The sequence below is a fragment of the Copadichromis virginalis genome, linkage group LG22 (assembly GCF_057382275.1).
Source record: "Copadichromis virginalis isolate Kocher_CV1m ecotype Utaka linkage group LG22, C_Virginalis_male_GT1.1, whole genome shotgun sequence".
Lineage (NCBI taxonomy): Eukaryota > Metazoa > Chordata > Actinopteri > Cichliformes > Cichlidae > Copadichromis > Copadichromis virginalis.
In genome coordinates this window covers 4,162,187-4,186,340 of record NC_140638.1, presented here as the reverse complement: position 1 = coordinate 4,186,340, position 24,154 = coordinate 4,162,187, and the positions used below count along the sequence as shown (strand labels likewise).

The 24,154-nt window shown below is 39.4% G+C and overlaps 1 protein-coding gene across 5 annotated transcripts; it reads left to right on the top strand.

Annotated features, from left to right (window-relative positions):
• Positions 1-445: 445 nt before the first annotated feature.
• On the top strand, positions 446-24,154 carry cacng8a (calcium channel, voltage-dependent, gamma subunit 8a). Of its 5 annotated transcripts, XR_014917445.1 has the most exons (7): positions 446-527; positions 5,517-5,862; positions 10,568-10,819; positions 13,795-13,878; positions 17,077-17,217; positions 17,737-22,249; positions 22,341-24,154. XR_014917445.1 is itself a non-coding variant. In XM_085445744.1 (6 exons), the coding sequence occupies exons 2-6, from the start codon at positions 5,832-5,834 to the stop codon at positions 18,594-18,596; spliced, it is 1,368 nt and encodes a 455-aa protein (XP_085301870.1). In that variant the 5' UTR covers positions 446-527; positions 5,520-5,831; the 3' UTR covers positions 18,597-24,154. The 5 variants fall into 5 exon arrangements, 4 of the variants coding, with proteins under 4 accessions (XP_085301870.1, XP_085301868.1, XP_085301871.1 ...); XM_085445744.1 differs by having other exon boundaries at positions 5,520-5,862; positions 17,737-24,154; XM_085445742.1 differs by having other exon boundaries at positions 17,737-24,154.

Here is a 24,154-nt window from a genome sequence, read left to right as displayed (position 1 = left end):
ATTTTAAGTAATGTATTCACTTATTTTCAGGAACGTGGGCACATCTGAAGGATTAAGAATTTTTTGCAACCCCTGCTGTTCAGCTCTGATCTGACCTGATTTTCCCCATTTAGATCTGAGGCACATTTAGACACGAAAATGCCCCATCCTGTGACTTTTGACTTAAGTCACAAGAATAACTCAGTCACACCTGTTCTCTCAGCCTAAAGCCTCTATACCATTTTCACTGAGGACACCGGAAACTAACAGCTCTGTAAAACCTCAAGAAACGTTTGAAACTCCAATATGTGACAAAATGTTCCTTCACTGATTAAATCTCAAAAAAAAACAAAAAAACAAACAAAAAACCCCCAACCATCAGCATCATGATCAGAGCTGCATTCGCTACAAACACTAGTGTGTAAAAAAAAAACAGCCAGCATCCTCCTTCTTTCCAACCCATCACTCTCTCTCTCTCTCGCTCTCTCCAATCACGGGCTTCGTCACAATCTGCACGAGCACCGCTGCAAAAAGTTGTTTTTCCAGAGGTAAGACTATAATTAATACACGTTATTATTCAAACGACAGTCTTATGTCTTATGTAATACCATATGTATTACCTTGATTATATGACAGCGCGTCAATCCGATCGGCTTAGACCGTAGAAGAGCGCGCCACATGCAAGCATTGTACTCTGGATAAAATCGTGTGGCAGCGATCGCGCGTCGTTCTGTACGCGTGTTTACAAGGAAACGTTTAAAGGAGCTTTTGCAGAATAAAGTGTCACATTAAAGGTAAAAGTAACTAAAGGAGAGCCGAGGAACAGGACGTTTTTCAAGGTAAGACAGCCACGATGAAAGCGAGGGAAGAGAAAATAGTGAATAGTGTGGAAACAAGATCAAGGATGAGATAAAGCAAACTTATAGGTATGTAGAGGGAACGGACTAAATGCTCGACTCAGTCCTTTATAAACAGTCTCTGAGTGTAAGGGATTTATTTTCATCAGCAGAAAATTTCACTTTTATTTCAAATAGACCCATCACAGCTTGACTGATATGTTTCTGCTGTGCTTTGTTAGAGAACAATGTGTTTTATGGCATGTGTAGGATCCGCTGTGCAGGGGGATATACAGAGTGTGGGCTCTCTGGGCAGGAGTCTGGATTTAGATTTCTCTGTCTGAGTATCGAATATTACTCAAGGACGCCAAGTGATCGGGCTCCCCGCATATTAAGTTTCACTTTGCTCCAGCTGGACTTTTTGGTCAATATTAGAATTTAACATTTTTTTTTTATTTCTAAAAGTAAGTTGAACATCATAGTACATAACTCTCTCAAAGCACCAATTTTACTCTAACACTCCTATAAACCAATGCCAGACTTTATGTTTATAAAATAGGAAAATGGGAGTTTGTGTGATTGCATATGGAATTAAGGGCAGGCAGAAAATCATGTCTACAAAGGTAAAATAGTGGCAAAAGCCAGTATATCTGTTATTTGCTTGTAATAATGTGGTGGTGTGTTGTGTGAAATGCAAACAAAAACAAATAAAAACAGACAGGGAGCGAGATTGGAAGAACGAATACTAATTTCTGCAAAGTGCGTCTATTAAATAAGCATTAGGCTGTAAAGACATACGTGTGTGTACAGTATAATAATTATGTAATATATACACAGTAATTGTATGCTGATTTTTCCCCGGACTTGAACTTGATGGTTTGAGATGGTTGCTCCCCTCTGTTGCTGTCATAATCATGACCATTGCTCCAGTGAGCTGCTACAGTTTGTCCACGTTCTTCTTCTGTTCTGTATTCATAGCAGGATTCCCACCATTGCTTGTGTTCCTGATGCAGAGTGTGGCTGATGTGTCCTTGAACTTTCCTCCTCTGTGTTTGTGCTGCTGCCGGCGAGCCCTTTCAACATGTGTTTATCCATGTTGTGCTGCTACTGGAGGAGGCGCCCTCCTAATGCACGCTGTCAGTCTGAAAAAGCAGGTTTATATTCAGGGTTCTGAGTACAAAATAACAATGTCTGATGTTCCTATTTGTGTTTTGATTGCTGTTACTGATTGCAGGCCTCCCAGGGGTCCTGCAGGGCTTTCAAAGGGGGTTAAAAAAAGAAGCAATCAAGATGAATGCTGAGTGCAGTGCACTTCTTCTAATGACCACTAGATGGGCTGTTCATAAACTCACATTGTATTACAGTTTTGATAATACTCTGTCATTTGAAAAGAAGGACAGATTCTGTGGTCTATATACCAAATGTATTTTTGCAGATGAATTTGATATTGACTAAAAAAGGTCGCCTGCAATTTCTATCATGCTGCAATAATTCTGCAATTTACCATTAAATCAGCATGTTTACCTGATGCAGACCTAGATGCAGCTTTCTTATCTTATATGCATAAAAAAAAACAGGAATAATAATCACTAGTATTTTTTTTATTTCACAGACATCCCTAATACTCCACTGTAGGATTTAAATAGATTTTAAAAAGCAAGGGAAAATCAAGGGCTTCATGTACATTAGCTACGTTTCTGGTTATAGATGTTTACATTTCTTGCAATAAAAAAGCTAAACTCATACAAATATTTTACAATAACCTTATAATTTACAGTTTTTGCAATTATTCAAACCGTTCATCTGATTATGTCCCAAAGATCAATATTCATGCTTTTAATGTTTGCAACAGTGACAAGAACTTATCTTCACAAAATGTTACTTCTGGCTAGATGCTTGAAAGATAAGGTGTACAGAGAGGTGCTATTTGGGAGCCTCGCATATCAGCTTGTGCTCATCTGTGAGCATGAAAGCCCGATTCATGGTTCAGGTGTTCTCTTTAGGAATCCAAGAATGAGAGCATAGCATGTAGGTGCTTTTTCTTGTTCTAGGCAGAAGAGATGTTTAAACGCTGCATGATCAACATTCACACCTTGGCGTTTTCACGAGGACTTTGACTGCAAGTTTAAAGGGTTTCGTGAGCCAAAAATTGTGAGAAGCGATACTAAATTTTTCCTTGTCATTCCCTGGTGGGGGCAGAGGTGTTGAAGAGCTTTAGAGTGTTCTGTACAGTTTTGTCTGGATGGGCTCTTTGCTTACTTGCTGCCACAAAAAAGCTTTGATTTCTGCCGATAATCTTGACTCACTACTTTATGTTAACTTAGAAGAGCCCCTGTAAGCAGCAAAGCCCATGCAGTTTCTTTTGGTAGAGGAAAGAGATTCTTGATACTGAAGAAGCTTCTTGGATGAGAGGTGAAACGTCTTCAAGCAACTCAAAGAAGTCCAGACGCTTTTCTTTCCAAGCTCCTTAGATTTTCGCACCTTAGTCACTGCAGTCAGACCAGTGGATGCAGCTTTGTACTGGTAACGTGTGTTCCCATAACAATGCCAGACAAAGTCATCTGTTTAAAAGACAGACATAGTCTTTTAATTAGCATGTTCACCAACACGATCTTGGTGTTTTCAAACCAGATGTGACGAGCAAGAGATGGATCTGTCTATGCTGGTTAATGACTTGTATGTCACATGTTCTTAACCAATGAGCATGCCCTGGATAATCTTCTGACTTAAAGTGACCAAAATGGACTTAATGTTTTATTCACTGTGACCCAAAATGAGTGACTGAGATCGTGAACTCGTTAGGAAAGTGTTTACAGATGTCAAGTGCCTCCTCCACCCCAGTGGCCATTAAAAGAAATATAGTTTCAAGACATTTCACCAGTGGAGAGACCCAGGAGCTACGTCTTTCTCTTATACTGTCTTTTGGGCAGGGTTACAGGGGGGCTGGAGCCTATCCCAGCTACCATGCGGGGTACACCCTGGACAGGTTGCCAGTCTGACGCAGGGCTAACACAGATAGACAGACAACCATTCACACTCACACCTATGAACATGTGAACCTAACCTCACTAACCGCATGCCTTTGGACTGTGAGTGGACTGGAGCACCTGGAGAAAACCCACACAAACATGCAAACTCCACACAGTAAGGCCCCAGACACGTGGTGGAGTCGACCTCAGAACCTTCGTGCTGTGCAGTGCCAACTGTCACACCATCGTCCTGCCCGTGTTCTTTAAGTCAAATTTAAAAAATATCAGGAACAGAGCACAGGTTTTGGAGTTACAAATCAAATACTTTGATACTAGACTTACTAGCCATTCATAAGATCATATTATATATCACCTTTCTAGTATATGTAGATATGCGTGAGGAATGCCAGTGCTGTGTTAGAAGTTGTTTTCAGATAAATGTTAACAACTGTTGTATCTGAACAGAGGACCAGTGTTGTCATTTTCTTGGGAGTGTTCAAATGGGGATTTTTTTTTTGGTCAGATGTGCCTCAAGATGTGCTGCTGACTTGAAACAACTCAGCATCCCCTGCTGTGCTGCTGCAGATGTCTCTCATGTGGATTTTAGGTGCCCTGCAGTTTTTGGCAACAGCTTGCATTAAAAAAGCAAAAAAAAAAGAAGCAAAACCTGACCCAGTGTCAGTGCCGATGGGGATTTTCACTTCAGGAAGACTCTGCTTGTTGAAATCTAAGGATGTCAGTTCAAGCAGGAAAGCAGCTGCTCTGCCGAAGCGCCCTCGGGCAAGGCATCGCATCTTTCCTCGCTCAGGATCTTTCGGCTTTGAAAGATCCGCTGTATTGTGCATTTCAAAACATGACACAGTGTTAAGCGCGCGTGATTAAGCCGTCGCACCAACGGGAAGAAAGTTGGATGGATGAAACATGCCGAGACACTGTGACCACTGCGCTAATGACTCACACGTCTGTCATCTCTCTTGTGAATGTTCATTCCTCTTGTACTGTATGCAGTCATGTATGACCACCGCGTACCTACACGTGTGCGTTGCTTTCGATGGTGTGTGACATCCCAGCTCCTCTGCACACCAGTGGAATTCAGGGACTTCTTTTTCTTTTTTTTTATCTCAGCAAAATCCTCTCAGCTGTTACATCCAGTCCTCTACTCCACCAACACACACATAAAACACACGCATACACACACGCACACTCGCCAGCTCCACCGTAGACTTTGGAATTCACTGTTGCCATGGCAATGGAATAGAGCACGCTCTCTCGCATTGCCTGTTCTTTTCTATTGCTTTATCTCCCCCCTCTCTCTCGCTCTTCCTCTCTCTCTCTATGTGGAGGCAAACCCGCTTCTCTTGTTTGACATGGGGCTTGTTTTTTGCCGCCGGCATCAGGTTTTGAATGTTTGTTTGTTTATTTGTTTGTTTGTTTTTCAATGACACATGATGCTCATATAGAAAATATGTTTGTGCGGAAGATGTTTCTGTACAGGAGCATCCCCTGCTCTCAAGACTCATGTCACGTTCGTTAATCAAATCCCCCATCTTCCCCACCCCACCTCTCATCTTCTCATCTTCTTCTCTCCTTTCTCTCCCGCATCTTCTCCTGTCCTTTTACTTCCATCCTTCTCTTTCAGTCTTTTCTCTCACTCTCTCTCTCTCTCTCTCTCTCTCTCATCTGCTCTTTACCCCCCCTCCCCTCCCCTCCACCTCTTTCTTGCTTCTCTCAGTAGCTAAGATGACTGCCATGACAATTCAATGAGAAGAGAGGACACAAAGTGAAGTATCCCCTACTTGCTGAAAAGGAGCGACAGAGCGCTCAAGGTAAAAGGAGAAGAGGGGGGAAACGCACGAGAAGAAAAGGCAGAAGATTTAAAAAGAAACTATTAGGAAGAAAAGAACTGGCAGAAGAAGAGCCAGGAAAGAGGCAGGGGCGAGAAAGCGGATAAACGGTGGATGGAGGCGGCTCGGACCGGGGCTACGGAGAGCTCTTCACTGACGAAGAAGAAGAACAGCAGCAGCAGCAGCAGCAGGGGGGAGAGGAGATGGAGGCGAAAGGGAGAAACATGCCCTCAGGTAACACACACACACACACACACACACACACACACACACACACACACACACACACACACACACACACACACACAAGAACAGGCAAATGTGCGTGTGTTCATACACACACAAACAACCAGATGCACATGTGGATTCTGATGTGCATGAACATGACACCCATGTACATGCACATTCAAGGAATAAGACACACAAACCAGCCTGGATCAGTACAGTCATGCAGGAAACCACCCTCACACACACACACACACACAAGTACAGATGTGTGCAGATGTCTGGATTCAAAAGGCGAGTAGCTTCGATTAATCTGTGCTGGCATTTGTGTAACCAAGCTAAATGTTTGTTCATATTAGGATCAGGGATGACTGAGGGGATTGCTGACATATGAGAAGCTGAGAAAATCCATGCTGCTAAACACAAATTTCATGAATGAACTACACAGCATTTGAAATATTGAAATGATCCATCTGACATTTGACAGTAATTTTAATTTAACAAAGTAACCTTGCTTTGGTCTAATGCCAGAGCCAGTCAGGGTCAAGCAAAGCAAGAATACACAGGCTTGTGTCACTGGATGCAACACAGTTTTTTTATATGTTGAAATATAATTTTTTTTAAGTGACAATGTTACCTGAACTGCCTTTAGCTCTGCAATCTAAATAATGTCTTTTTTATTATTTTTATTTTTTACTACTAAAGTATTTGTAGGGAAAACTGCACAGGCATAAAGCTAGAGTTTGACAAACATGTTTGATCATCCAGGTGGAAACAGTTCATTCACCAAGCCAAACTGGTTATAATGTGAAAAAGATGTATTTATAGATCTTTACTTAATCGGAAGCTTTCAGATGTCCAGGAAAAAAATGTGTAAATGACAAGTGTGAATATAGAGGAAACCTCTTCCTGCCAGGTTGCTATGTCAGTGTGCTGCGCTCGCAATCTTTCATTCATTTTAGCATCAATCGTCTTATTTAACACAAACAAAAAGTTTAATTTTGAAAGCCAAGACATTTTCATATAAACCACAGAGGGTATCTTCTTATATATTAAAGGATTGAATGCAAGTTATAGAGGCCCAAGATTGTTTTTTGATATTGATACGAAGTTTCAAAACTCAGTAAGTTTTTTTAGGATTTTTTTTAAAATTTAATTGATACCAATGCCTAAACTGATAATTGGTAATTGTCTTTTTTGTTTTGTTTTTTTGAATAATGATTTTAAAATGTAAATTCATTGTAAATATAAACTGTATTAAAAAGCTACTTAACTATTAGTAAATATTACCAATATTGGTTACTAATTGTTAATATTTTTTAATTACATTGTTATCACATTGTGTAATATGTCGTAATAACTTTTTAATGTATTTTATCCGACTCAGTAATAGACTGTAAAAATGTCATTTTGAAGACACTTGTATACAAAACATTTCATACAACATCATGAAGTAATCAATGCCAAGCTGAGAGAACGAGGACATGGACCACAGTCTCCAGGTACCTCCCACCTCACTCTCAAAAACAATTATCATATATCCATAAAATTTCAACTTTATTGTAACCATTTAAATTATGTTTACACATGAATCAGACTTTATTCGTTAGGCATTTATAAATTAGGTGTAACTTTTCAGTAACCATCTAGAAAGTTCTGATGTAGCAAGACAGCCAAAGTTGATGACCAAGTGCACAAAACAACCAAACAATGACAAAGTCAAGAACAACTTTTTCAAATGTTTGTTATCTTAAATACCCTTCGTGTATTTAACGTTGTGCATCACTTTCAGGGTCAAAGTATCAATAGTTTATTGAACAGCTTGATGCACAAACTACCAAAAACGATTGCACTCATTTACACCAGGTCATCATCCAGCAAACGCCTCGTCTATGAGGGGGAAACCCCCACTCAGGACAGCCACGCTTGCCCAGGGGTGTGACCTTGCCAGTCACCCAGTGAAATTTGCCCCTTTAGTGATGCTGGCAAATGATCCATCTCCAGCCGTGTGGATTGTGACTAAGCAGATTTCTTGTAAATCTAGTGGAGTTTTTCTCAGAAGTTTAATGATGTACAAAGGCGCTACAAGCAAGTATATAATTGTAGTAATTCAAAGAGCAGACATAGTTTAACATCTTCAGGTAATTCAATTCAAGTCAATATTGTTTTTATACAGTACCAAATCACAACAGTTGCCTCAGGGCGCTTTATATCATAAGGTAAAGACTCTACAGTAATATAATATCTGGATGTAGAAGGTAAAATATTTTAGAAAATATAAAAAAGTAATGACAATTTTGAACATTAGCCTTGTTTTTACATACTGCTTCACAATTTCTTACAAACTAATTACTAAATAATATTTTATTGCTTAAGAGTAAAGTTTTATTAATTGTTTGTAATTTCTTGTTTGTTTATTTGTTCCAAAGAAACATTGAAATCCTCCCTTTAACCGATTCACTTAACTCTTTACTCTCTATTACACTATCTTTGAAAATGTAAATAAAATGTTTTCAGTTTATGACTATCATTCAGCAAAGGCAATATGGGCAGATAGCAATATTGGGCCTTTTTATAAATACACGTGTACTGAATAATTATTCTGATTTGTACTGATTTCTTTAAGTAAAATGAAACAGGAAACACTGCGATGCTGGATATTAGCATCACGTTTATAATGTTTATAATGTATTTTTGAACAATTCCTTTCAACTAATCATTAAAAACATGTGACACAATTTAAAAATCAGTGTTAGGCTTTAAACTTATAATGCAAATACAAAATAAAACAATGTCTAATGAGTACGGCATCCAGTGAATAAAAATTTGACAATTTAGTGCAAATTAAAAATTTATTGGTTTTTGTTGGATTGTTATTGCCGCCCCAGTGCCGTGATGTCTTTATGACGCTTACCTTGTGCATATTCAAGCAGGCGGGTCACTTTCGGGGTTAAAATATCAACGATCTCTGTTATTTTTGGGACGTTTGTTGCCATGGAAACCCCCCCGCAGGACAGCTGAATTAGTCAACTAGTTTAAAAGCCCTCAGCGGATTTCGTATTCTCTGTGTGATCGATTGTTTACATTAACCTCTTGTTTGAGATGAATAGAAGCCAAACCTGAAGCGTTGCAGAATCCCAGCACTTTCTCCATTTCAGCTGAAATGGTTAAAATCTGACAGGGGAGCCCCACAGAGGCAGGAACCCTGCTTCCATCCACTTTCATTTATGTTTCCTGAAGCACGACAGATGTGTTGTATCTCAATTTTCCTCTTGTCATCCCTCTCACTGTCCACCTCTGAGCTCAGATTTGTATCTCTTCTCTCCTCTCCACTTGTCTACTTCCCATCTCCTCAGCCACTCTTGTTGTCGCTTATTATAAAAAAAAGTGCACAAAGACTTCTATCTTGCTCTTCGTCTGCATTTGCCCTTTTGTTCTGCACATATTTTCCTCAGATGATCTTCTCATTAACCTAAAAAGACAATTCCTTTCCTCAGGCCTCCTCCAAACCTTGCTCATATTAATACCTTTTATTGTGATTTTCTCTGGAAGTGGTTTGTAGAAAAAGGTCAGAATTTAAATATGACTAGCTCCTGAGATCCCCCGCAGATGTATGAAATGAAGCACTGTCAAACATTATTTTAATTTCTTACCCCATGTATTTGGGTCAATTTTACCTTTCTGTGTTCAGTTTTGGAACAATATTTGTACTTTTGTATTTCCGTTGATTCAGTGAGGTTGGTATTTTGTTCTTAGCTGGTTGCCTGCTGCCAACATTTTTTAACTGCTTCAGGCTGCATGTGTGTGGTTTTTTGATTAAAAATTGCTCCAGTGTGCTCACACAGAATCCAACAGAAAGAGTAAACCCCGTCAGCAGCTCTCACAGGTCCCGTACAGTGGCCCATGAGGGACAGTATTTCTATTAATACATAAATATATTTGACAGTTCAGTGTATGAATTATGAATTACCTGTTTTAGCTTCTCGTTTTAATTTTCATAGGCATTGAGGGTATATTTGAACCACTGAATTGTGATGGAATTAAATGGCTTATACAAGACTGCAGCCATTTGAACATTTAAACACTTAACAGTGGGATTGAACTTTGTATTTTTGGTGTAATTTTGTAATGTTTTTTATGATGACTTTCTAACATACCCTTAGCTGTTTCTTAGTTGTTTCTCTCTCAAATAAGAATAAAGGCAAATTTCCAAAAACAAGACCTTACATCATAAAAGTTATGGATATTAAAAGTCATCAGTTTCAATGTCTATATCAGCTACCGTAAGATCAGGAAGTCATTAAAACAGAGAATTGTATAAAAGGTAGAGACTGTATATAAACAATGACTGTAGCCACCATGACATCACCCACGGGTTTGGATTGTATTTTTAACTCGAGTATTTTAACTGTTGCCATGTTGGTTCTAGAGCCAGGAGTTACCATATTTGGACAAGAGCATATATGCTATCAGGTAACACTAGTATTGGACAAATGCATGGCGTTAGAGTAGTAGTATTACTAAATTTATAGTTGCAATCCTTTATTTTAGTACTGTTGGGTAACTTATCCTACAAGCAAGGCATTTATATTAACAGGAAAATATTCATGGCTCTGTCTGCATCCCAATAATGTCATCGTTTAAACTTGATTAGTATTATGTGTCAGCCCTGCCTTCTCCAGACGGCTGATTTTATTTTCTGTGTTCTTGTCAGACATCAGTTTCCTTCCCCGCCCAGCCATGGTGTGGTGTGAGCGAGGGATCCAGGTGCTGTTGACCACCATGGGAGCTTTTGCAGCTTTTGCACTGATGACAGTGGCTATTGGAACTGACTACTGGCTGTACGCCCGGGCCTTCATCTGCAACAGCACAGCCAACTCATCACAGGAGGACTCCAACAATAAGGACAAGAAGGATCCTGGGGCGCTCACCCACTCTGGCCTCTGGAGGATTTGCTGCCTGGAAGGTACAGTTGGTTGTGTGTCTGTTTGCATATTTGAGACTGTGCGATGCTTTCAGTGCGCTGTGGGATGAATTTTGGTGTGTTTCTCATGTGTTTGTCACCAGAGGGTCTTGGTGAGGTCAGTGTGCTCATGAGACATAAATAGGTGTCTTGTTCAGTAACCCAGCCACATCCACCCACAGTGTCTATGTTGCTCTACTTTTCTCTATTTTATTCATCAGTACATTAGCATTTTGTAATTTGTATAAAGCCGTAGTAGCATATGACTGGTAAGGTGCAAGGTGCAAGAATTAGAAGTTGCTGCCTGCTTGGCTTGATTATAATGACATTTATACTATAAATAATATAGCCACATTTTATTGCATTACATCTGTTGAACAAATTACATCTATAGACCCTAACTGCAGTTTGGTTTCTGCTCGAGTGAATAAAGCTCCACAGTTTGGACCACAGACAAAACAATTTGGTCCGGGGTGTGCAGGCCGTGTAGGACATGCTATTAACCTGCTTCAGCCACACATGTTGTACACCTCCACCCCACCTCTTCTTTTATGCTCTGTCTGACTCGATCAATATATCTGTTTTTACTGGTGCTGTTCTACTCTCTTCTGAACGGCGCTCTCACTGCTGCTCTAACTGTCTTCATGTAGGCTCATGGAAGTGCAGCAAAGTCCCAGAACAAAACTGCCAAATATAATCGCCTTCTGATGGAAATAGCAATCTTCTGTTGACTAAAGTATTAAATTTGTAATTAATAAAAAAAACCGATTAGATTAACGATTAAATTTTTTGTTTTGATTTAGGCAGAAAAAGCACCCTCGTCACAGTTCAGGGAAGACTGTTGTTTTGATAATAAACTCTTCATTTTAAGTCAAAGCTGGCTATTCCCATATTAAAGCAGAGCATGATGCCAGTGCCTGAACATAATTATAACAACATTTTAAATGTAGTAATCTAGATTGTGTGTTAAGATGCAGTTGCAAGGCTATAAAGTTCCTGCTCATTTACATTGTGTGAATATAGTGGATGTAGAAGCTATTACTGTATGCTATAGGATGCTCATGAATGTAACCAGAGACCACAGAGCATCCTGTTGTCACCTGTTCACAGTGCAGAACACCGATAACACCAATGTCAGATTATCTGAGATATTAAGAGATGAGCAGCTGTTGCTGTGCCTACAATGGATAATATTTTATTTAAATATGATAGCAATGAAAATAAAAAGTATTTGTGTTTTTCACATTTCAGATTCTACACATCCTAAACCTTCAATATAAAAGTCATTATATTATCAAGTCAGTAAATGCCTTCTTTCATTTTCAGGTTTAAGTGTAATGTTCAAAAAGCAACAGACAAGAATTAAAAGGCCAAACCGTCTCAGAGCATCTTTGTAGCAGGAACTCACATCTGACGTGGAAGTTTAGGAGCTGTTTTAGCTATTTTGTCTTGTCAGATGCGTCAGAGGAACTGCTTTTGTTGCTGCCTTGCATATTTTTTTCTTCTTTCTTTGAAGATAGCAAGCAGATTTCTACCAGTGTATTGACAGCTGGGTTCATTTGTGTATTTTCTTCTCTTTTTAACCGAGTTCCTGATACTTTGCATGTTAATAATTTAATATGGTCTGCCCTGAAAAGGTATAAATTTGCTTAAGGCTTTTTATGACTTCTTTCTGTTTTTGTGTGTGTGAAATGAGCTTTTTACTGCTTTTACCCTCCGGGATACACAGGTATCTCTTTTTCTCTCCTGATGTTAATTTTGTCCATGCAATGCACAAATACCTGTCAAGGTAAACAACCGTTGTGTGTCAAGAAGAAACACAAGCTTATAAAACAGTTTGTACACCAGGAGGGCTGCTGGGCTGCTGTCTTTAGTAATAATATGGAGGAATATTTTTAGCATCTTAGCCTGGCACACAATTAACACCAAGGCCCCAGAACAATGCGCCGTATAGGCAGGAGGAAAACGATACATAGTGCTTGTGTTTCAGAGAAAATTACAGCTTACAACTGTTGATTTTCTTTTTTTCTTGGTTGAACCCAGACAATAAATCATATAAATGCAAATAGCTGCCCCACCCCCCATCATTATTATTTTCTGGCCTATAAAGGGTGATTGTTAAAATTATCCAACCATCCAATGCCAGTCCAAAAACAGCAACTATGCTGCACAAACCTTTTGCTGTTATTTTGGCTTAAAGTACACAAAACCCCCACACAATAATACAATACTATTCCACTTTATTTTCATAGTACCAATTAACAGCAACAGTCACCACAAGGGGATTTATATATTAAAGTAAAGATCCTATAATATTAGAAAGAAACCCCAACAGCCACATGAACACATGAACAAGCACTTGGTGACAGTGGGAAGGAAAATCTACCTTTAAACAGCAAGAAACCTCCAGCAGAATCAAGCTTGGAGAGGGGGTCCACAATTCCCTATGAAAGGTTTGGGGTGAGGGGGAAAGAGAATAAGAAGAAAACATAGCAATGTATAGGTAGCATATGTGACATGACTCAAGTTATGGTTTTGCTTTTTTTTTGTTGTTGTTGTTGCAAACATTTAGGGCATATGTCTTTTGCTGTGTCATTGGGCCATTTGTCTTAATATCTCTCACCTTACTGGCCTTTGTGATCTTCTTGATTTTCATTTCTCTCTCACTCTATTCATGCATATATATACATGTATCTATATATTTATATCTATATATTTATATCTTTATCTATCTATCTTTATATATAGATATATAGATATATATCTATATATATTAACCTTTTTCTTCCTGGTTTGTCCCCATTTTTTAAAATTTCTTTTTTCTTCTTCTTTTTTGTTCCCATGTCTGTCTTCCTCTTTTCTGGCTTTTACCTTTGTTATTTACTGTTTTGGTGCATTCTGTCTTTATGTCTTCGTGGGATTTCTTCTTTGACCTTCATCATCTTCTCCCCCTCTTCTTCTTCTCTGTCTTTTTTCAGGTTTGAAGAGGGGTGTGTGTTCCCAGATCAATCATTTCCCAGACGACGCAGACTATGACCAAGATGCTGCAGAGTATCTGCTGCGTGAGTGACACACACACACACACATACACACACTGTCTTAGAAATACACAATGCACACAAACATGAAGAGAGACATTAGATAACCATACACTAGCAAACAGAACTGCACACACTACAGTCTCCATCACATGCGGATAGAAAGGACAGAAGGGGATGGTGGGCGGATATCAATGCACGGATGTCAGATTCAAGCGAAGCATTCCTGAAGGTGTGTGTAAGTGTCTGTACAGAGTGTGCATGTGTGTATAAATGCCCAGGTGCATGGGGTTGGGAGTCTGGGGGTGTGCAGAAAGCTGCTGTTTTTTTCACAGAGGAATTGAAAGAACAGCCTTCACTAATGGATTATTTTCAGCTCAGGATTCTGGTTTCACATCCTGCCTCCATTGTGATAGCAGATTCTGCTTCGCACAGCCTGAACCTTTTTGGTTTACAACGCATATGTTCCAGCTTTATACGTTATGTAAAGACATCTATTTCTGTGACAGGTGCAGTGATACTATCTGAAATTCTCCTGTCTGCTTTTCTGCACTTCACAGTCTTTTTTATTCGTTTTTTAATAATGGAAACTATTTTAAATTTAGAGTGAATGACAGTCCTGAGAGATATTAGATGGGTTTGTTTTCTTTAGTTTCATCTAAGTTTCAATAACAACCCTATTTAATGAGAAAGGCCTGAGATGCTGGCCTGCCACAGGCTGGCGACCTGTCCAGGGTGTACACCGCCTCTCGCCCTGTGGTAGCTGGCATAGAGATTGATGGATAGCCATTTGAGTGCAGTGAAGTCATTGTCATGTTCAAGATGATTTGAGCTTTGTGACCTTGTGCATTATTGTGCTGGAAGCAGCAGTCAGAAGATGGGTACAGTGTCGTCCTAAAGAAGTGGACATGGTCAGCAATCATCCTCCGATAGATGGTGGTGTTGAAATTAGGCTTAGTTGGTACAAAGTGTCCATTTCCTGTTTGTAGCTGACAGCAGTGGCACCCAGTGTGGCCTTCTGCTGCTGTTTCAAGGTTGTGTGTCAGATATGCTCTGCTGCATACCTGGGTTTTAGCGAGTGGTTATTTGAATTACTCAGCTCACCTTTTCACCCAGAGATCTGTTGCTCACACCTCATCTTTGAGATTGTCGTGTGAGAAAATCCCAAATGACCAGCAGTTTCTCAAAAGTTCAAACCAGCCCATCTGGAGCCAATAATCATGAAATATTCTTGTGGTATGTGTGTCACTGATTAGATATTTGTATTAACAAGCAGCTGATACATAACGTGGCCAGTGAGTTTAATTTATTTTACCCAGAAACACAGCTCAACCAGTGAAATTGTGTCTGTGGCCAAAAAAGAGGTTATATCATGCTTATGTAGCAGATGGTGAGCTGATGGCGTTTTTTCCTTAAAAAATAGCAGTCTACACAGATTCTCTTAGAAATATTGGACTTATTATTGCAACGAAACCATCAACCATCAAATGTGGCTATACTGGCGCCTAAGAAATGATCTTGTTTTAAAAACATGTGTCTGGAGTTGAAGGTTTAAGGGATTTAACTGTGTAACGTTGAGGTATGGCGACTTCAGTTTTGCAGTTGTTTCACATCTGTCACTCCCTGATTCTGTTTCTTTTTACTGGCTTTTTACTTTCACTCGCTGATTTGGAACAATTACTTATTAGGTTTAGGAAAAGAGTGTGATTGGAATTAAAAGGGTTAAGCACCAACTCTTTAATGAGCTGGAAAAACCCAAAGGCATATATCTGTTTGGTTGTTTTTAGACAATATTTGATTGGTTGTGTGTTTAGTTTTGAAATGGTTGTAATCAGAGAGCCACACATTAACTCCATGCACACAGACAACCACCAGTGTTTTCAAAGTAAAACACAATTTATATTCTTACTTGTGTTTCTCTTTTCATATCATCCTAGTGTATCTGTTGTTTCCCTGTCTCCACCTGTCTTTGTCTTTCTTTATCCCCTTTTATTTAGTTTTGCCTGTTTTTGTTTCCTTTTGTTGAGTCCACTCACCACCATTACTGCAGGTACATTTTTGTCTTGTTTCATTGTGTGTTGCATGATGATTTTATTTATTTATTTATTTATTTTTTGAATGTCATGAGGAACAACAATCATCCCTTTGCCCTTTTAATGTCAGGCATTTCAGCATGTTCAGAAAGTATTCACTGTTAGTTTTTAGAATCGTTAGCAATTCAGTTTACATTTAGTTAGTTGGTATCATTAACACTAATTTTCATGCAAAATGAAATATCAATAGTTTACATTCATTTCTAACAAATAGAACTATATGCATGAGCCGTTATGCAATTGCAGGTTTGCAAAAATCGCACCAACAATTTATCATAATCCATGTTTTTTTCCCAAAGAGGTGAACGTTGCTCACATGTGCGTTTGACTTGTTAAAAAAATGAGACGTGAAATTTAACGTGCATGTCTGACAGAAGCTTCTGTGAATGAATGGTTATCACAGCATTTTTCTTTTACCTTCAGCTCAGAGGCAAAGCTTTAGAAGTCACCTTGAAAATGTGAAAGCTCTGCTTTTCCACATATTCCTGCCTGAGATGGAGCTTTTCATCTTCTATAACGTCTCTCTGTTATCACTTCTGTTTATAGCTATGAAGCATCTGCAGAAGGATATGCTGAAAAGGATTTTTATATAATTCGGCCTTTTCCAGCAAAATTGCCGATTGTGCACTCTTGCTGAGGAGCTGTGGCTACTGTATTTGTAACAAAGAATTATTCATTAAGTTTCAATTTACAGTGTAAAAATCATCATGTTCCCCATAACTTTTATTATCTCACATTTTGAAAAGAAAAAAATAGCTTTCTTCTCTAGTTTTAAGACGACATGCCATCTAACTATTTTTATTTAGTCTTGGAAAAACTCGGGGACTCGAAAGACATTATGTGCCATATAAAATATAATGTAGGAAACATATAAAAAGACATCTGCTGTTCCACAGCCAATTTGTAGTGTCAGCTGTGCCAAGCCTTGGTAACACTTTTATTCCTCAGAAGTGTCACAAGGCTGTTAACTTTGCACCTTCAAGTGGTGTTGAACCTCAAGAAGAAAACGCATTAATGAACCACTATTAGAAAAGTACAGACTCAGTCGTATATCAGATTCAAGTGCACAGACTGTAAACAGCAGCACTGCAGCCAAAACAATGATGCTCTCATCTGCTGTCTCGTGCAGGTGTGGTGAGAGCTTCCAGCATCTTCCCCATCCTCAGTGCCATATTGCTTCTTCTGGGTGGAGTGTGTGTCGCTTCCAGCGGATTCTATAAAAGCAAAAGGAACATTATTCTCGGTGGTGGGATTCTCTTTGTAGCTGCAGGTAAGACTGCAGCTTTACTGTGGTTTGGGAAAAGAAATCTATATTTCCAGTCAGAGTTTGAAAAGAAGATTTTGTTTGAAGGTATGTTTGCTACATTTTTTATTAACACTAAAATGGGCAGTTTGTATTTTACCCCGGCTGACTTTGTAATCCCTAACAGATACAGTGTCCTTAAAATCTCTGTATTCTGTTACTAAAAAGAATTTCTGAACACTTAGATGCTTCTTTTTTTATTATATTCATGTAGCATGAGCCATGAAACACGACCTAGCATATACATTATACAGCTTAAGATAATCTGCAGTGCCCATGCCAGGATGAACCTATATCTATCAGTCGTAGAGTTAGATTAATCTCCTTATGTATGATGTGCAGATTGACTGTCATACTGTGCATGCCTCTTCTCAGTGTAATTGAGAGGAAGCACTTCCAGAAAGCCTGTCTGCAAAACAATTTAATGAACCAGCAGGTTAATTTGACTCAGAGGAGCACTTGTATCTCTCTTGTATCTTTCTTTAGGCCTCAGCAACATCATTGGAGTGATCGTGTACATCTCAGCAGCACTGAGCGACATCTCCCCCAAGAAGGATGAGGATAAGAAGTGGCATTATTCCTACGGCTGGTCATTCTACTTTGGCGGTCTGTCCTTCATCCTGGCCGAGATGGTCGGCGTGCTCGCTGTCAATATCTACATCGAGAAGAACAAGGAGCTCCGTTGCCGCTCTCGCACTGACCTCTTCAAGAGCACAACGCACGCCATGCTTCGTCTGCCCAGCTACCGTTTCAGACGGCGCTCGCGCTCCAGCTCACGCTCCACTGACCCGCCGCGTTCGCAGGAGACCTCGCCCGTTGGAGCTTCCAAGACCTTCAGCTTGCCACCATCTGCACCGCCATTCTCTGTGGCCACTCTGCCCAACCCCCACCACACCAGCAGCAGTGGGAGCGGAGGAGGTGGAGACATCTCCATGTACACCCTCTCAAGGGACTCCAAGCTAGGCAGCCTCGGAGGAGGTGCCCCACCTCTCTATGGCACGGTGGACCGTGCCACGCTCTACCAGCTCCACAACTACTTCCCAAAAGATTCCAGTGGCAGTGGCAGTGGCAGCGGTGGAGGAGGAGGAGGAGGAGGAGCAGTGATAAGCAGCAGTACGCTCCCTTCCCACTCCAAGTCCAACTTGGCAGCAGCGGCAGCTGTAGCCCAGAACGCAGCACCGCTGAATACCTCCACATCAGCTGCTCCGACCACCCAGCCAGCCCCGATATCTACAGCCACCATGGAGCGGGACAGGGGCAACGTGGGAACCCTGGACCGACTGACAGCCAAAAGGGACCGGGATAGCAACTCAGATACACTAAACAGGAAAACGACACCAGTTTAAACTCAGAGAGAGAGGAGAGGAGAAATAGAGATGGAATTTAGAGAGGAAGAGTAGGGCTGTAAATGTGTGGGTGGCACGTCAACAATAAGGTTTCTGTCCTTGAGCCTGAGGTATCGAGCTGCCATAAATATTATAAACAGTCATCAAACATCTGATGCTAAGAGCAAATTCATGACAGCCGCCTTAAAAATTGTCATGACTTTGAAACCTGTTTTGTTAATTGCACAGCAGGGGTACAGTGGCGGATTCGGGAAATGTTTCTTTTCTCTGTTTTTTATTCCTGAATTACTCACTAAATCATAGAGATACAAAACTCCCAGATGTGTAATAAAACAGCCTCCCAATGCAGCAGTTAGGTGCCTTGCCGAGGAGGCAGGGGAACGCTTTCGTTATTTATTTCCCTTATCTCAGTTTTGTCAGTTTCTACAAGGACATCTTTTTAAATCCTGAAAGAAACAGTAAAGGAAGCTTTGATGATTATAAACCCCACTTACAAATCACTAATTTGTACACATCTTAGATCGGATTGGCCTTAAATCTACATTTTCTTTTCACAAAGCAAGACACAGAGTCCTTGCTTTTTGGTATTCTAAACTTTGCAACACTTTTTAACATAATAATTAAATTATAAAGTGGCCAGATGGTACAAGTCACAATTCTTTCTTCCATTTCTGTTTTAAAAGGACGAGAGCGTCACAGACGGGTACATTCTGCCAAGTAACAAGCTGCTCAGTGACAAGTTGACTGCCAATTGAAGGTCAACAGTAGCTCCTTAACCTCTGGACCCGAGAGAGAGCGACCTCAGCCATATCTAACGTAGATCAGAGGAGGCTGCCGCACTGTGAGCCTGATTATTTTTCACTGTGTGTCAAAGGTATTTACAGTGACAGATGGGCATTCACCACAGTTCTAAGGAAAGGAACAGCCATGGACTTAAAGCTTTAGTCTTAACGCCTCCATTACTCCACTGCCAGTTGTCGCAGTAAGATACGGCAACATGATCGTTTGAGCAAGTAACTTATTTTGGCATCAAATCTTTCTAGTATTTGTTTAAACGGAAAGATTTGCGTTTCCCAAAGTGTTGCCCACAATTCTTAAACCATTGGAAAACTTTATAAAATGTAAATAAAAAACAGGAAGGAGACGAGGCAAATCTCATAAATAGATATTTTACTCACACATATTAAATGTTTAAACTGAGAAAAATCTGTCATTTTGAAATTGATGGAAGCAGTATGTCTCGAAAAAGCTGGGTCATTCCCATGTTTGTGTGCATCATCCTCTCTTACAATATTAGACGTAGGAATGCTGTTCTACATCTAATGTTGGATCCTAGTGACTCAAGTCCTGGGTCTCCTTTGTTGTGATGTCATGATGCGTCAGTTTTTTGTTTTGTTTTCCAGTTGGGAAATTCAAGTTGGGAGTTCAAGACATGAACTCCTCTGTGGTTTAGCATCTGGTTGGAAGCTTATGTTGCTCTAAAATCTGCATTAGTGCCAGTCTTTTTGCACTCCCTTTTTAACTGAACACTAACAGCAAGCCAGATGGTTACTTTCCCCTTTAGTCTGGAGGATGCCATGTCCTTGTTTTCCAAAAAGAAATTTTACATTTCAATTTATTTGACCACTCAGTTTTCCACTTGGTCCCTTTTAAATGAGCATTGGCCAAGAGAAGTTGACATGATCTAAGCTTGCTTGACAGAGATTTAACCTGTGTTTGTGGACGGCACACTGATCTGTGTTTGCGCACAATGATTCCTAGATGTGTTCCTGAGCACATCCAAGGATTTTCATGACAAATTCATGCTTGCTTTTAAAGCAGTGCTCTGCGAGGGCCCAGAGAGCACAGTCGCCCCGTATTGATTTTTTGCCTTGTTGTGCACAGATTTCCCAAGAGTATCTGAAAGTTTTGATGATATTATGTAGCGCAGACGATGAGTCATCAAAGTCTTTGCAGTTTTGTGCTGAGGAACATTATTCGGATATTGTAACCCTACATGTCTAAGCTTTTTATTTTTACTCAGGTTACTGACCTGATGTGAATTAACCTAATTAGTCCCTCCACCTGTTTCTTTTTAATAATCCTCACTTTTCCAGGTATTTGTTGCTCCCATCCCAGTTTTTTGAGACATGTTGTTGCCACTAAATTCCAAATCTATTTTCCAGGAAATAGTAAAATGTCACTTTTTAACAGTTGATATATTTTCTGTGTTCTATTATGAATAAGATATAGTTTTATGAGATTTGAGTATTACTATATTCTATTTTTACTTACACAATGCATATTTGGCACATCTTTTTTCAAACATAAAAAAAAAATGTGTCCAATTTACTATTTTGAAAATTAATTTGCACAGACAGCGCTTCCCTTCTCATGCTTCCCCAACAGCAGACTCAGTATATCTTTCAGCTGCCTCTCCAGAGAACCTCTCATTGTTACATTGTTACAATCTTAGATTGACATTAGTCTGCTCTGGAGACCAACAGAGAAAATGCTGGAGAGACACCATAATACAATAGACTTTAATTTATTTGCCATAATTGCCAGTTAATAAGGGAAGAGCCAAAAATAACTTTATTTTTAAAAATAAGACAACAATAAGGAAGTGATAACCATGGTTAAAGTTGGAACATAATCACCATCACTCACTCACTTACATCTTCCTGCTCATGATTCATGGTCATTTTGTCATCTGGCAGTGGAAACATTGTTGGATGCCATTTGAAATTTGAAAGCGCTCGTAGAGCTGGACGTTTATGCACTTTATGTGTGTTTTTAAATGAGTAAAACTGATTCCAGGGTTTGTATGACTGCTTATGATAACGATTTGATACCGAAGGCTCCAAGGCAGTATCTGTTGAATGTCCCGCAAAGGGCTGCAAAAACCAAGGACATGGTGGGGTTCAATTCAGTTTACACTCAGGGGATGGAGATTTAGTTAGAATCAGAAGTTACAAATTACTCTAATATAAGAGATCAGCCATTTTACTCAATATTTAAAAGTGAGCAAAGCAAAAAACGTTCTAACCATTCAGTCAGATTTGAAGTAAAAGCCTATTTTTGAGGGGGTTTATGAAATGTTGCCTGAGATTTCTAAGAAGAAAATTCTACAGCGAGACATGTACCACATAACATGTGCTCTAAATCTGATTACTGGACTGATATGTAAAAGTCAGACTGCACTTCTGAATCAGCTGCGTTTGAAAATGAATTCAACCCAACCCCGGTGACAGAAAGTCGGAGGAAGAGGGAAAGAGAAACGAGCGCGCACACCAGCTTCCGTTCCTCTTCCCTCGGTCTCTTTATTAGCTATAACTATATACTATTTCTGAAACTAGAATAATAAATGTATTATTGAGTATATTATCAACCCATTCACTAAAACAAAAGCACATAATGTCTGTAAATGGTAATCTTTGGGTTGTCTTTTCATTCTGAGTGATTATCATCTCTAGGTTACATGAGATTGTAACTCCTTGAATATTATTATCATGTTGCTGGTGTTTCTATGATCGTAATGGTTATTGCAGGGTATACATTTTTTTGTAATATTTTTATATTCGTTTCGATGACTTTTTATTTTTCTTTCTCTTGCTTATGTACACTAACAGTCAGTGGTGTCACGTGGAAAGCATGTGAACAAAAGTGAGAGGGTGTGTAAATTCATTTATATATCATCTTATTCATTTTATCAGCTTTGATTTGTTCGGGGAAAGTTGACTGAGCATGCATGCTCTGTTTCAGCAACACCCTGCTTCACCCTCACAACGCTGGAACTGGAAGCTGGCCGATAAAAGCCTCCCTGTTGGGTCAGTTTAGGAGTGGCTCCCCTGGGACAATTGGGTGTTATGTGCCTTGCTCAGGGGCACGTCAGTATTTGAAAGAAAGTAATTTTTCTTTTCTAACCATTCTACATATAACTAGACAACTTTCTGGACCACAGTTTGTTTGTTATTTTTGCTGTTGTTGTTGTTTTTTACCCAGTTGTCACTTTGAATGTGTATAATCTTTTTAGTGTAAATGTTTTTTTCTATTCTGTTTACATGTAATTAATTCTTCCGTTGTCTTTTAGAGAAATATTTTTGAAACGTTTGTCTTATTTGCGAATAAGGTTGGGCAACTGGATCAATAGGCCCATATAACCCGTCAGCTGTTTATTATTTATGTCATTTAGTTTTTCTAATTTAGTGGTCTGCCTCTATAAAAATTCAGTTTGGCAAGACGTCGAGGTGTAAATCACAGTTACAATTAGCAGCGTTAGGATGTTCGCGTTTATTTTCTTGAGAGTGAGTTGTCATGGAGACCTGACATTATATGGTAGTGATGGCGCTGCAGAATGTCGAGTTCCTGTGAAAGTCTTTATTGTCCGACAACTTTCCAAGCTAACAAGTGATTCCAGAGCTATGCTATGTAAGCTAGCTGCATGTTGCACATCAGTACATTATAGTTTTCTGCACCTGATCACTTAAAAACCCTTTCAGAACCTGAAAGGTATCCTGCTTCATTTGGGTCTAACAGCTTGCAAATTTAGTCCAGTTTAAAATAATTCTCATAACTATTTTGTTTGGGGTTTTTTGGCAGTGAACAAGAGTGTGTGCAGCTAGGGGGAGAAGTGGCTGCTGCATACACGCCCATCCTGTATAATATAAAGGCAACTGCTGATTGTTGGACTGACGATGGCCAGCTGGCAGATTTTACCACGTCGCCCGGCCCTGTTTCCTAATGTTAGATTTTTCTTTGGTGTTTTCTCTTTCTCTAAACTATTTTACTCTCCTTCCATTTTATTCTTCTATAACCCTGATCCTCATTTCTCTCCATCATCATTTTGTCTTCATTTCGTTGTAGGAAATGAATTGATGTTTTACTTTCTAAACATTACCAACGTAGCCTAATAATCAGTGTTTTTAATGTTCTGACTAGTGTATAACTGTAAGCGATAGACTTTATATTAATCTATTTATTTTGGTGGTGGTATGTATAGATATTCTTAATGTTATATTGTTTCAGAGTTCCTACACCTGTAACTTTGGGCTATAAAAGGCTTTATGCCTGCCTGTGACATATGCTCAGTAGCCTAAGTGCTGGCAAAGTAAATGTGGTCTGTGTTGGTGCTGTCTATGGTTTTTACACAATAATCTTTGAGTACAACAAACTACATCTTTGTTACAGAACTAAATCGACTCTAGAGCACGTCCTAATCTTGTAGTTTTGCTTTCTGCAAAATGTTTATGAAAACATGCTCAAAAGCAGAGATCTCGTTCTTTCGTTTTCAATTCATGTCCTGATGTGAAAGCCATTTTAAAGCCAGCGTGAGTCACCAGGTTCTTTTCCCAACACCTAGGCTGCTGACACAAGTCAAACATGAAGCTCTTCAGATGGAAAACTAGTAAATTTCCACTCAGCAGACTGATACACGGAAGGAACAATATGGAAAAGGGGAAGCAATACAATACAATATACTGATCCTCATTGGTAAAGACAAAAAATATAAGGTATATATAAATATATACATATATAAATATATAGATATATTCAATAAAGTTCTCTATGAAAAATGG

What these genes read in the sequence shown, in the direction of transcription:
- cacng8a (XM_085445744.1), top strand. Translation starts at nt 5,832, where the DNA reads ATGGAGGCGAAAGGGAGAAACATGCCCTCAG. An exon ending in TGCTGCAGAGTATCTGCTGC is followed by an intron (nt 13,879 to 17,076) that starts GTGAGTGACACA and finishes TGTCTCGTGCAG; the next exon opens with GTGTGGTGAGAGCTTCCAGC. An exon ending in GATTCTCTTTGTAGCTGCAG is followed by an intron (nt 17,218 to 17,736) that starts GTAAGACTGCAG and finishes ATCTTTCTTTAG; the next exon opens with GCCTCAGCAACATCATTGGA.